Source organism: Pseudophryne corroboree, chromosome 1 (assembly GCF_028390025.1).
Source record: "Pseudophryne corroboree isolate aPseCor3 chromosome 1, aPseCor3.hap2, whole genome shotgun sequence".
NCBI classification, from domain to species: Eukaryota; Metazoa; Chordata; class Amphibia; order Anura; family Myobatrachidae; genus Pseudophryne; species Pseudophryne corroboree.
Window position 1 is genome coordinate 716,021,561 of NC_086444.1, and position 14,283 is coordinate 716,035,843.

Consider the following 14,283-nt stretch of genomic DNA (forward strand, 5'->3'; position numbering starts at 1 on the left):
GATCTAGCTGCCAGGGCTGATGTCCCCTATCCCCCCCTCCCCCTCCCTTATACAGGTTCACTGCCTGCACTTCTATCTGATTCTGATGATGATATACAGGATGATGGCGACGATGTAGATCCCTTAAGTGGGGATTCCACGCCTACACGGCGTATTGAACCCCTCATTATAGCTATTAGGGATGTGATAAAGCTAGAGGACGCTGCAAATCGTTTTTCCTCCCTCAAGACAAACTGACTGTCACATTTCCTGATTCTAAAGAATGAGATGATTTTTTTAAGTTGGCCTGGAAGAATCCAGATAAAAAATCAGATGTCAAAACGTTTTTTTGCATACATTCCGCTTTGCCCCTGAGGGTAGAAAATTTTGAAAAAAATCTCTGGCTGTAGACGTTTCAGTCTCTCGCCTCTCTAAGAAGGTGGTACTCCCAGCTTCGGGCTTCTCCCGGGGGAAAGGAAAATTTGAAGCTACACTGAAATCCATCTACATTGCTGCAGGCGTATCTCAAAAACAGGTTATTGCAGGTTGTTGGATGACACATGCAATTCACGCCTGGACTACTCAAATTCTTTAGGGTCTCTCGGGTGACATGACCCTAGTTACTATGGTGACTTTCCTAAAACACATTCAGGACATGGCAAGAGTCCTTTGTAACTCCCTAAAAGAGATTGGCAATATTAATGCTAGGATTACTGCTATGGCTGTGTCAGCACGCCCAGCCATATGGATATGTCATTGGATTGCAGATGCTGACTCCAAATGCAATGTGGAATCTCTTCCCTTTACAGGTGAATGGCTTTTTGGAGGTAAATTGGACGCATGGATCTCCAAAACTACTGTTGGCAAATCCGTGTTTCATCCTTCAGGGGCTTCGCCTGCTAGACGTACCTACCCGGGACCGTCTACTCGGTCCTTTCGGTCCACCAGATTTCGATCTAGGGCCAGAGATGCATCAAATGCAGCTAGAGGCGCCAGAGGTAAACCTAAGAAACCAGCCGTTGCCGGCTCTCAAGAACAGAGCACCAGTTCAGCTTCTGCAAAGACCTCAGCATGACGGTGCCCACCCACCCCGTGAGGATCTCGAGGTGGGAGCCCGGCTACGTCACTTCAGCCACATCTGGGAAAGTTCCTGCCAGAACGCCTGGGTAAGGGACCTTATTTCTCAGGGTTACAAGCTGGAGTTCGATGGTGCTCCTCCCCAACAATTTTTCAAATCTAGCTTACCAGCTTTGGAAAATGTGTGTTACGCTACTACAGGCTATCACAAAGTTGGTTCGGGCCCAAGTCATTGTTCCAGTTTCCCTGCAACAGCAAGGGAAAGGTTACTACTCCAGTCTGTTCGTAGTGCCAAAACCAGACCTGAAGTCCTTGAATCCTTACCTAAAGGTTTTCAAATCCAAGATGGAATCTTTGAGAGCAGTGATCGCAGGCCTGGAACGTCAGGAATTCCTAGTATCCCTGGATATCAAGGACGCCTACCTTCATATCCCAATTTGGCCTCCCCATCAGGCCTACCTGAGATTCGCCCTGCTGAACGATCACTACCGGTTCCAGGCGTTACCGTTTGGCCTGTCTATAGCTTCAAGGGTGTTCACGAAGGTGATGGCGTAAATTATGTTCCAGTTCAGGATCCAGGGGGTCAACATGGTCCCTTACCTGGACGATCTCCTGATAAAGGCTAGTTCCAGGGAGCTCCTACTGCTCCATATAGATTGCACTATACACCTTCTGTCACACCACGGGTGGATCCTCAATCTACAGAAGTCCCATGTCAGTGGCTCCTGTTTCTGGGAATTCTACTGGATACTGTAGCGCAGAAAGTGTTCCTCCCAGTGGACAAAGTGAGAACTCTCCAGGAAATGGTTTGCATGGATCTCCGACCGACTCGGGTTTCCATACATATTTGCATAAGATTATTAGGAAAGATGGTAGCCTCGTACGAGGCCATTCAGTATGGACGGTTCCATGCCAGACCCTTTCAACTGGATATCCTGAACAAGTGGTCCGGTTCCCATCTTCAAATGCACCGGATGATTCAGCTGTCACCCGGGAGAGGATTTCACTCCTGTGGTGTCTGCAGTCTTCCTATCTCCAAGAAGGTCGACGCTTCAGAATTCAGGATTGGATTCTCCTCACGATCGATGCGAGTCTATGAGGATGGGGAGCTGTCACCCAAGGGGTGCAGCTCCAAGGAAGGTGGTCTGCCCAAGAGGCCCTACTTCCAATCAACATCCTGGAACTTCGTGCTATCTACAATGCCCTGATTCAGGCCTCCCTTCTGCTCCTGGATCAAGCAATCCAGGTACAGTCGGACAACGCCACAGCTGTGGCGTACATCAATCGACAAGGAGGGACAAAAAGCAGGGCCTGCATGAGAGACGTTTCAAGGATACTCCTATGGGCGAAAAGAAATGCAAGGGCACTGTCCTCCATCTCATTCCAGGAGTAGACAACTGGAAGCGGTCTTCCTGAGTCGCCACGCTCTCCACCCAGGCGAGTGCGGCTTACATCCTCAAGTGTTTCAGCTGATTATCGACCGATGGGGTTGGCCCCAGATCGACTTGATGGCGTCCACCTCAACAAGAAACTTTGATCCTATTGCTCACGAACCAGAGACCCTCAGGCGTGCGCAGTGGATGCACTGACGTCTCCTTGGCCTTATCGGCTGGTCTACATATTTCCTCAGATTCCGTTGATCCCGAAGGAGCTCAAGAGGATCCAGCATCAAGGAGCACAAGCAATTCTTGCCCCGGAGAGCGTGGTACGCGGATCTTCTGGACATGTCCGTCGAAGACCCTTGGCCTCTACCACTCAGAAGAGATCTTCTTCAACTAGGACCATTCGTCTACCCGGACTTACGGCATCTTCGTTTGACGGCATGGAGGTTGAGCGGAACATCCTAACTCACAAGGGCCTTTCCAAGAAGGTTATTGCAACCATGGTTCAGGCCAGGAAACCTGTGACGTCAAAACACTATCATCACATCTGGAGGAGATATGTCTCTTGGTGCGAGGAACGCACGTATCCACCTGCAGTGTTTCACGTGGGACGTTTCCTGCAGGCTGGTGTGGATAAGGACTTAGTCTGGGTTACATTAAGGTCCAGATTTCAGCTCTCTCCATTTTCTTTCAGAAGAAATTGGCAGTATTGCCAGAGGTTCAGACCTTCTTGCAAGGAGTACTCCATATACAACCTCCCTTTGTGGTGCCTACGGCACCCTGGGATTTGAATGTAGTGTTGAAATTTCTACAGTCCTCCTGGTTTGAACCTCTGATGACGGTAGAAGACGTATAAGACGGTGATGTTACTGGCCCTAGCTTCTGCCAGACATATCTCAGAATTGGGGGCCTTATGGTTTAAAAGTCCCTACTTGGTCTTTTATGAGGACAGAACGGAGCTCAGGACTAGGCAGCAGTTCCTGCCGAAGGTCGTCTCTGCGTTTCATCTGAATCAACCTATTGTGATTCCGTCCTGTACTGACGCTTCTGCTCCTTTGGAGACATTGGATGCTGTGCGTTCCTTGCAGATCTACGTCAAGTGTACAGCTCGGATCAGAAAAACTGATTCCTTATTTGTGCTCTGTGATGCGCAGAAAAAGGATTGCCCTGCTTTCAAGCTGTCCATTGCTCGTTGGATTCTACTTACTATCCAACAGGCCAATGTATCGGCAGCCTTACCTGCTCCTAAGTCTCTAAAGGCCCACTCTACTAGATCGGTGGGCTCTTCCTGGGTGGCTGCCCGTGGAGTCTCGGCCTTGCAACTATGCCGAGCCGCTGCATGGTCGGGGGAAGAACACCTTTGTGAAGTTCTACAAGTTTGATACCCTGGCCAAAGAGTATACCCAGTTTGGGCAGGCGGTGCTGCAGAGGTCTCCACACATTCCCGCCTGTTCTGGAAGCTTTGGGACATTCCCATCGTACAAACATGTCCCCAATATCCTTTATGGCAGCTAGAGAAAATAGGATTTCTATTACCTACCGTTAAATTCTTTTCTCATAGTCCATAAAGGATATTGGGGGTAATTCCAAGTTGATCGCAGCAGGAATTTTGTTAGCAATTGGGCAAAACCATGTGCACTGCAGGGGAGACAGATTTAACATGTGCAGAGAGAGTTAGATTTGGGTGTGGCGTGTTCAATCTGCAATCTAATTTGTAGTGTAAAAATAAAGCAGCCAGTATTTACCCTGCACAGAAACAAAATAACCCACCCAAATCTAACTCTTTCTGCACATGCTAAATCTGTCTCCCCTGCAGTGCACATGGTTTTGCCCAATTGCTAAAAAAATTCCTTCTGCGATCAACTTGGAATTACCCCCATTGGACGCCCGCCTCTGTGCAGTGATTTTCTGCAAGTTCTCTGTTAGATGTTACATGTTCAGCCGTTGTTGTTTATGTTACCAGCTATCGCTGGCCCAGTTATGTTATGGTGTGCTGGTGTATAAAGCATACTTGCCTACCTGACCCTCTCCATGAGGGAGAAAATGCTCTGTTCCTGGACTCTCCTGGTAATGTATGATTGCCATCACCTGTGGTGAGCTAGTTAATTGATAAGAAAGGTGTTTCACCACAGGTGATGGCAATCATACATTACCAGGAAAGTCCAGGAACAGAGCATTTTCTCCCTCATGGAGAGGGTCAGGAAGGCAAGTATGGTATAAATCTCACCACACTTCTCATTGTTATGTTCCTTCTCTCAAGTATGTAATTTCTCCTTCGGGTACCGTTTTACCTATAACTGCCTGTAGGAGGGGGCATAGAGGGGAGGAGCCATCACACCCAGTGGAAGAAATTTAAAGTGCACTGGCTCCTTTGAACCAGTCTATACCCCATCGTACTAATGTGTCCCCAATATACCTTATGGACTACGAGAAAAGCATTTACCGGTAGGTATTTAAAATCCTATTTTCCCTTCTGTTCCAGTTTTCACAAGATTATAATTCTGTACACAAATATACGTCTGAGAGACAGTTCTAGTTTACAGATACGCCTCCGGAGCACGGCCTCTCCCTTACCGGCGTGAGGCAGGAGTTTCCCACATGCAGTGTTTTTGTGCTTCTCCTTGGAAAGGGGCTGCCCACTAACGACAGCTCGGAGGCTGTACAGAGCAGTTTATTTTCACTACCAGAGACTTGTTTACTGGTAAGGTGAGGAGTATGGGGAAGGGAGAAATTTACACTTTAGGTCATTTTATTCCAAGCTTATTACCTTCCAATTATTTATAAGATATAGATTGCATATCTGTAGAAGTCATATATAGGTGTATGTGTACCTCCTATTCCTACAGGTTTAGGAAGAATTAAATATGTTGACAGAAGCTTCTGGAATCGCTCTGCCAGCCATTGATGATTTCCAGTTCTCTCCACTTTTTTTATGGATGGAAGACTACGCTAGGGTAGTATTCCATCTCCTGTCCAGCAAGGAGGTTCATCTGGACCGCCCTTTTTCAAACATATGGATAAGATGTGTTTGTATATGTATGTATGTATGTGTATATATATATATGTGTGTGTATATATATATATATATATATATATCAATACGAGGGTGCGGCACTCATGCTAGTCTCATAAAGAAACGGACATCCGTCCAAATGTCTTCTTGAAGAAGACATTTGGACGGATGTCAGTTTCTTTATGAGACTAGCATGAGTGCCGCACCCTTGTATTGATATTGAATTAACACCGTGAGGGCACCAGCGAAAGCTACCTGTGAAGGCTTATATGGGGTGCCGGACCGCAGCATCCGATATATAATATATATATATATATATATATATATATACACGCACACACACAGTTCTTTGTAGGCGGCACACTAGTAGTAATGATACACAACAGCAGGTTGCAGCAACCTGCTGGTGTGTATCATTATTACCAGTGTGCCGCCTACAAAGAACTGTATCATTGACCCATGGCTGTGCGGGTCTAGGAGGGCACCGGGAACGAGTGTTTGAACCTGGGAGTGCTGCCGGAATTTGCTTTTATATATATATATATATATATATATATATATTAGATAGATACACACATATATATTTATTTATACACATATACACACACACACAGTACCAGTCAAAAGTTTGGACACACCACCTCATTCAATTGTTTTTATTTATTTTAATTATTTTCTATATTGTAGCTTAATACTGAAGACATCAAAACTATGAAAGAACATATATGGAATTATGTTGTAAATTAAAAAAAAGTGTTAAACAAATCAAAATACAGTATGTTTGAGATTCCTCAAAGTAGCCCCCTTTTATTTTGATGACTGCTTTGCACACTCTTGGCATTGGGAGGTGATGGAGCCGCAGCACGGAATGTCACACCGACATATCAGCGATGTGGCCCTTGAAGTCTTCTTAGAAAGCTTTTCAGGGCTGCCAAGTGCAGCCCCCCTGTTAAGTGACCTTAAAACTCGCCCAGGTTATTTACCTAAAGTGGTGTCATCTTTTCACCTTAACCAAGAGATTGTGGTTCCGGCCTTTTATCTCTTCTGATTTGTCTTCCAAAGAGCGGTCTTTGGATGTGGTAAGGGCTCTCCGTATGTATGTGGAGAGGACTGCCTATATCAGGAGGTCAGATTCCCTTTTTGTGTTGTTTGGTTTTCACAAACGTGGCTGGCCTGTGAATAAGCAAACCTTGGCCAGATGGATTAGTATGGTGATTGCACAAGTTTATGCGCAGACTGGACTCCCAGCTCCTACTGCTATTAAAGCCCATTCTACTCGGTCTGTTGGACCTTCTTGGGCGGCCCGCCGTAGTGCGTCTGCAGAACAATTGTGCAAGGCCGCTAGGTGGTGCTCAGTGAACACGTTCGTTAGGTTCTATGCCTTTGATACTTCCGCCTCCCAGGATGCTTACTTTGGACGGCGGTTTCTCATACCCGCTAAGGTGCATCCCCTCCCTTGAGGAACTGCTTTAGGACATCCCTGATGTTTCCCTGTAGAACACAATGTACCTTGCTGCAGAAAAAGAGAGTTATGGTAGACTGGTTAACTCTCTTTCTGCGAGGTACACCGGGTTCCACAGGGCGCCCACCCTTACCTACCTAGCTTCTATGGGTTTGTATAGCATTAGCCACTGGTCCCTTCTCCTGTCGTGAGAATGTGGTTGTATGTGACTAACATCTGCCTTCTCTCTTGCCTGTTCCTGCATTTGATTGGTTAACGAAACTGAGCTCCAGTGCCTGGAGGTGGGGTTTACAGCATAAAGCCTTGGCCTGTTGGTGCCTCTGGATTATATCCACTCTACACCCCGATGTTTCCCTGTGTAACCCAATCTACCTTGCAGAAAGAGAGTTAACCATGGTAAGTCTACCATAACTCCTTACCTGACAACCCAGCGTATATCATGGGTATACACTGTGAGATATTTCACAGTATTTGGCCACACAATATCTGGCTTCTCCATTCCTCCACTGTGAAGGGACAGGGGAAATGTCAGTCGGTCAGCCACGTCAGTACATACAACTGCAACTTAAAAAATTATCGGACAGACATGTTGGACAATTCAGCATGTCCGACCGAACAATATTTTCAAAACGGTAATTTACATACACTGTATAATTATGTTGGCGATCTGCCAATATCATTTGGATCGCCCAGATAATACATCATAATTGCTTCATTTTTAAATTTTTCTTGTTTTTTTCACATTCTTCATTTTCTTAACAAAGTAGACTGATGTTTTACTGATTGGCACAATGGTTTAGCTCTGGGTTCAACAGACTAGAATCTGAAAAAGCAAGCGTTTGTTACCATGAATTAGCAGTATGTGATTAAATAACATTGTGATTAATGCTATGTTAAAGAAAAATATATTTTTAGCATAGGATCTGTAAAGTATTTGTAATAATAGTTAAAATCTAAAGGAATTACTACTGTCTCATAAAACAAAGTTTTTGTTAGACTTAAAGGGCCCACTGACAAGAAAGTAAATTCTTGCCCCTGCAATTTAGTATTATTCAGAAAGAAATAACAATATTGGAATAATTACATTTTTAGTAAAAGCCTTGTAAAATACATACATGCAAGAAAGCGGATGTTTTCTGATGAATTCATTTAATCAAAATGTTTATTGTAATGTTACAGGTGGGTTAAGTTCCAGGAGACCCAGATGGGTGGATTCCCAGAAAAATACTTCAACAAACAACTTGAATATATAAATACAGTGTATGAGTTTCTTGTATACTTAGCTAAGGTTATTGATCAATTCAGCAGATGTTCAATACAGCAATCACATCAGCATACTCAGGAGACTCGCTCTCTGCCTCTAGAGGCTGAGTTATATTCAGATCATCCTGGCACTTCTGCAGTCAGTGTTCATCCAGGCTGTCTAGTCTTTTTAGGCTACTGTCCCCACCCAAAGGTTACATACTTGTAGGGCTACGGACCAGACTCAGATGTGACAATACCATTAAAGGGCATAATCCTAAAGGTCACAAACTGATAGGGTTACTGACCAGCCTCAGGTGTGGCATTACCATAAAATGGCCTAAACCTAAAGCTCACATACTGATAGATCATGTAGCAACAGGATATATGATGCACAAAAGAATGTACAGTGATGTATGCAACGTCCTATTAAAAACACCATATTATATTTATAACAAACACCAACCACCTTTCTAAAGATGCATAATAATACAGATATAACATAAAGCACTCATAATAATAATCAAATAAAGTTAAAAACATTAAATAAACTAAATTGTGTATAGTCACTATACAACCTTACATGTAATGGTTAACTAGTACTATCTTCAGTATGTTTATTTAATTTGTACTTTGCATTGGTGCTAAAAACATCTGAGAGCATGAGATTGATAATAGTGAAACTTATAATTTTGTTATCACTCCTGACAAGTAATTAAACACATATTTCATATTTCAGCATTATGGGACCTGCTTTGCAGCAAGCATGTTCTTTTGGGTTATTCCTAATTGATTTGTTTTTAGTTTATATTTTTTTTGCTTGTATTGCCCTCTTGTCACAACTGAGTAACCTTTTTATGCTGTTTATTTACCATACACCTTAAATCATTAGTTCAATTATTTGTAATGTATACAAAACCGCAATCCCATGAAAGTTAGGTGTGTTCTTTGAGGTTTTTTTATTATTATTATTTTCTCTTACGTCCTAGAGGATACTGGGGTCCATTTAGTACCATGGGGTATAGACTGGTCCACCAGGAGCCATGGGCACCTTAAGAATTTGATAGTGTGAGATGGCTCCTCCCTCTATGCCCCTCCTATCAGGCTCAGTTTTGAAAATGTTACGGAGGAGCCGGTTACGCTGAAGGAAGCTCCTGAAGAGTTTTCTGCATTTATTTTGTATGTTTGTTATTTTCAGGCAGGGCTGGTTGGCACCAGCCTGCCTGCTTCGTGGGACTTAGGGGGAGGAACGGCCCAACCTCTTGAAAGGTTAATGGTCCTGTTTGCCCGCTGACAGGACACTGAGCTCCTGAGGGAACTATTCGCAAGCCCCACCACGGCGAGCGTACATTCCCACAGCACGCCGCCACCCCTAACAGAGCCAGAAGAAAAGAGTGGTGAGTACTGAGCCGGCGTCCCGGTTAGCATAATGGCGGCACGAGAGTACGGAGACGCGCGGTTTTTAAACAGGGAGGAATGAGTCTCCAGACACAGTACACAGCTGCATCTCAGTACACTGTACTGTACTCAGTCCCCAAAACAGCGTCTCAATCCCCTCCCATTTGTCCGCAAAAGGGATCTCTGGCCCATATCCTACTGTCTGATGCTGAAGGGTCAGACTTAGGGGAGGGTGAGGTAGACTTGGAGGGGGGATGCGGCTCTGTCACAGGTAATAGAGACACTTTTATAGAAGCTATCAGAGATGTTCTGCATATTCCTGATAAGGTGTCAGAGGAGTGTGAGGAATCTTATTTTAATGTAAAAAAGAAGTCCTCAGTCACTTTTTCCTGTGTCAAAGGGTTTGAAGAACCGTGGGTTAATCCTGATAAGAAATTTCAGATCCCTAAAAGGTTGCTCTCCTCTTTTCCCTTTCCTCTGTAGGATAGGAAAAAATGGGACAATCCGCCGATAGTGGACGCATCAGTCTCAAGGCTGTCACGAAAAATTGTATTGCCTGTTCCTGGTGCAGCCTCTCTTAAAGACACGGCTGATCGTAAAATTGAGACTACACTCAAATCATTATACACAGCTGCTGGGGTGGCCCAAAGACCCCACCATTGCATGTGTGTGGATCACTAAAGCCATGATTGAGGGGTTAGATTCCTTGTCTAGGAGGGATGTTGTTTCACTTCTGCAGCATATACAGGACTCTACAAACTTTATGGTGGAAACCATAAAAGAGATAGGCTTGCTTAATGCACGCACCACCGCTATGGCAGTGTCGGCACGCAGGGGCTTGTGAGGCTTGCTTAACGCACGCACCACCACTATGGCAGTGCCAGCACGCAGGTTCCACGGCCGGTTTGCCATGTCCAAAATCTGTACAGGCCCACTCGACTAGGTCGGTGGGTTCTTCCTGGGCGACTGCCCGGGTTGTCTCGGCTTTACAGCTCTGCAGAGCAGCTACTTGGTCAGGTTCGAACACGTTTGCTAAGTTTTACAAGTTCGATACTTTGGCCTCTGAGGACCTTCAGTTTGGTCAATCAGTTCTGCAGTAACCTCAGCACTCTCCCACCCGGTTTGGGATCTTTGGTACATCCCTATGGTACTAAATGAACCCCAGTAGCCTCTAGGACATAAGAGAAAATAGGGTTTTAATTACCTACCGGTAAATCCTTTTCTCGTAGTCCGTAGAGGATACTGAGCGTCCTCCCAGTGCTTCATTCTTCCTGCAATGTTAAGTAATGTTGGTTCAGCCATTGCTGTTCTTGTTTTCAAGTTTGGTTAGCGTGGCTTTCCTCTTATTGTGTGTGCTGGTTCGGAATCTCACCACTATCCTTCTCTCAATATATGTCGGTCTCCTCGGGCACAGTTTCCTAGACTGAGTCTGGTAGGAGGGGCATAAAGGGAGGAGCCAGCCCACACTATCAAATTCTTAAACTGCCCATGGCTCCTAGTAGACCCGTCTATACCCCATGATACTAAATAGACCCCAGTATCCTCTACGGACTGCGAGAAAAGGATTTACCGGTAGGTAATTAAAACCCTATTATTATTATTAACAATTTCTTACATTACATATACTACTCTTATTAATAAATTACTGTGGCAGACTATAAGGAGAATCTAGTTAATAAACCCTTTTTTTCTTATCTAGGCTTCTGCTGTTTTGTTGTTTTTGATATAAAATGTATTGTGTCGTGTGGCTACCATGGCAACCAGAGTGACATAACACATAATTTAGTCACTGCTGCACTGTAAAATTCTGCACACCTCTGTCATCACATGACTACAGAGGCTTCGTACACAGCACACACTAAGAATAATGCCATATTTGTCTACCATCCAGAGAGATTTTGAAAAAGACTAAGAAAAAGCAAAGATAAAAAAGAAGGCTAAGTGCTTATGTGTATTGTCTATTAAGTAAATGTATATGAACCCCTAGAGTACTAAGTATGAGTCAGACTTTCTACAGCATGTACAGTAAAAATTCTGAAGATGAATCCCACTCATCCTCAAATATACCTATCTACCGGATAGGCCAGGCTGTAAGCATGTAATCACGGCAGGGTAATCCTGAATTGAAATCATTGATAGACTGGTAGCTGGAGACCATGGAGTAAATTTATTTTAAAGAGGAATGTCCACTATTTTAAACTATGTTCCCTCATGAAAGGAAACAACAATTGCAGGAATGGGAAATAGTTCCTCCAATCTCACTACCATTAACTCCAGAACACCAACATTTGAAAGAGGAGAGTCGCCTCTTTCCAAATAATGTGGCTCCTTAGTTGTTGTTACACTCCTACACTGAGGAAAATGTTAAGTTTTCCAAAGACGGTTGGATGGTACTGCCTATCTTATGTCATGTAGGCATTCGTGGGTACTCTATTTTGAAAGAGGGGATTACTTTGTTTTCTCCTGTGATCTTCATTCAACACCTATACATTTTGCAGAGATGGATAGGTTCTAATGCCTAGAACTCCTCCATCTTGTGGACAAGAAAAACAGTATGAATGCCTATATACAGAATACAGTTTGTTTTTTGCAATATGTATATCCAGTTTCAGACAATAAAATAGTTTATGTATTACATTCTTTCTGACAGCCACTCTGAACCTAAAATTGTACAATAAATATGGTAATTGTCTTTCTACCTTCTCCTTAATATTCCTCACAAATGTACACTTTTCACTTAAAGCTTTGTGTGACTGCTTTTAAACCACTATCACCACCCAACACCTACAAAAAGTCTTACATTTTGCAAAGATTGGTGGATTCTAATGCCCAGAATTCTCACATATTGTGACCAAGAAAAACAGAGATCCCATCAATTTGATGCTATAGGTTTTCTAGTTTTAAACGCACTGTATGCATTGTTGGGCTACTGTATGATTCCTTCCAGTTGTAAGTGTTTAATTCAGGGCCCTGAAAACTAGCAAAAAAGAATTAATTCTCTATAATTTTCAATTGCAGATTTTAGTATGAAAACCTATATGCAGATTACGGTTTGTTTGTGTTTTGCAGTACGTATATGTGGTCACAAGCTTGAAATTTATGTCTTCACTATCCACTTTACAGGAAAGAAAAACTGGAACGAGGGTCAGTGCTGAGAACTAAAGTAATGCGGGAGAGGGAAGAGCAACGAGAAGTAAAAAAATACAAATATACTGTTCTGAGAATCCGGTTTCCAGATGGATATATACTACAAGGTGAGAAATGTACAGCTTTAAAACCACTATCTGAAGTCCTTTATGAAAATCAGTGTGAATGCAAGGACTCTGCCTAACTGTTGGATACCATTTTGTTATAGTAAAGCCTTTGTGTAGACTAGCAGTAATTCTATACTCTCCTTTATATAAAAATCTAATAGAACTGTGTTTGTGAATGTTTACCTGTACTGTGTGTCCTTATTATATTTAATTTTCAGTTCAGCTGGGCATACACTATACAATTATCTGGCAGATTATCTGCCAGATCTGGCTGGTTATGATGAAAATCTGGTAATGGACAAGAGCAAATGACAATCAACAATTTGCTCCCAAACACTTGAAAACTGATGGTAACTGTTATTCATACAAATTGGTTAAATCCTTGAGCCGTGAGCAGAATTGCCTTTATGCATTTTCAGAAACACCACCTAAACCCAAATACTGATGCTCTATGCGTCCACATCATACACATTTCATACTCTTTACACTGTACCTGGAACGTTTGGATAGTGGTTTTTTTCAGAGCCCACGCAGGACCTTTGGGGAAAAATAAGAATGTAATGAGATTTGTGATGAAAATTTTGCTAAAACAATACAGTATCTCAGGAAAGAAATCAGTATCTAGAACAATTGAACAAGTTAATTGAGAAAATCAAAAAAGCTTTTGTTACTAAAGATCTTTATGTTGAACATCGGATGAAGAAAGCAAGATTAAAATATGAATATACATGATAGATTTTACGCTGGCAAAGGGATTCCTCAGGGATAGTGAAAGCTTCCTCCAGTGATAAATTTGGAGAGATTGAAGCCCTAGAAATTTCCATTTAGTTAAGGTGGAGTCTTTGCTGTAGACCCTATGGGGTAGATTCAATTGGAATCGAAAGCTAACGTCTGTCGAAAAGACGTCCGTTTTCAACTTTTTTAGGTTGGTAAGGGTTCCGACCTATTCAATCTAACCCCAAATTATTCGACAAGGAAAAAGTGCAGGTGATTATAATAATCCCTTTTTGGCCAAGAAGAACTTTGTTCCCAACAGTTCAGAGAATGGCGGTTGGGAGGAAGTGGAGATTACCGGTGGTACCGAAGTTGTTACATCAAAGACCTCTGGAGTACCCAAATCTGCAGAATCTTCTTCTTACGACATGGAAATTGAGCGGAGTTCACTGACGCGAAAAGGTTTGTCTGAACCAGTGATTCAACTTCTTCTGTTACAGGCCAGAAAGAAGGTTTCTTCTAATGTTTATTACAGAATATGGAGAACCTTTATCACCTGGGATGGAGGATAGATTTGATGTGCTTAAAGCTGAAGCGGCTGAAGTTCTACAATTTCTTCATGATGGTTTTGTTAAAGGTTTGGCGGTCTCAACATTAAAAGTGCAGATATTGGCTCTAAGTGTTCTGTTAGACAGAAAATTGTTTGAAGACGACCTAATAAAGAAATTTTGTCAGGCCATAAGAAGAATAAGGCCACGAGTT

The 14,283-nt window shown here is 43.1% G+C and overlaps 1 protein-coding gene across 1 annotated transcript in view; it reads left to right on the forward strand.

Annotated features, from left to right (window-relative positions):
* The window catches only part of LOC135045887 (UBX domain-containing protein 6-like), a 133,771-nt gene that overhangs the window by 86,730 nt on the left and 32,758 nt on the right, over positions 1-14,283 (forward strand). Inside the window, exon 3 of the mRNA XM_063955336.1 lies at positions 12,677-12,807. Coding sequence (XP_063811406.1) covers positions 12,677-12,807 — 131 coding nt within the window. The remainder of the gene's footprint in view (positions 1-12,676; positions 12,808-14,283) is intronic.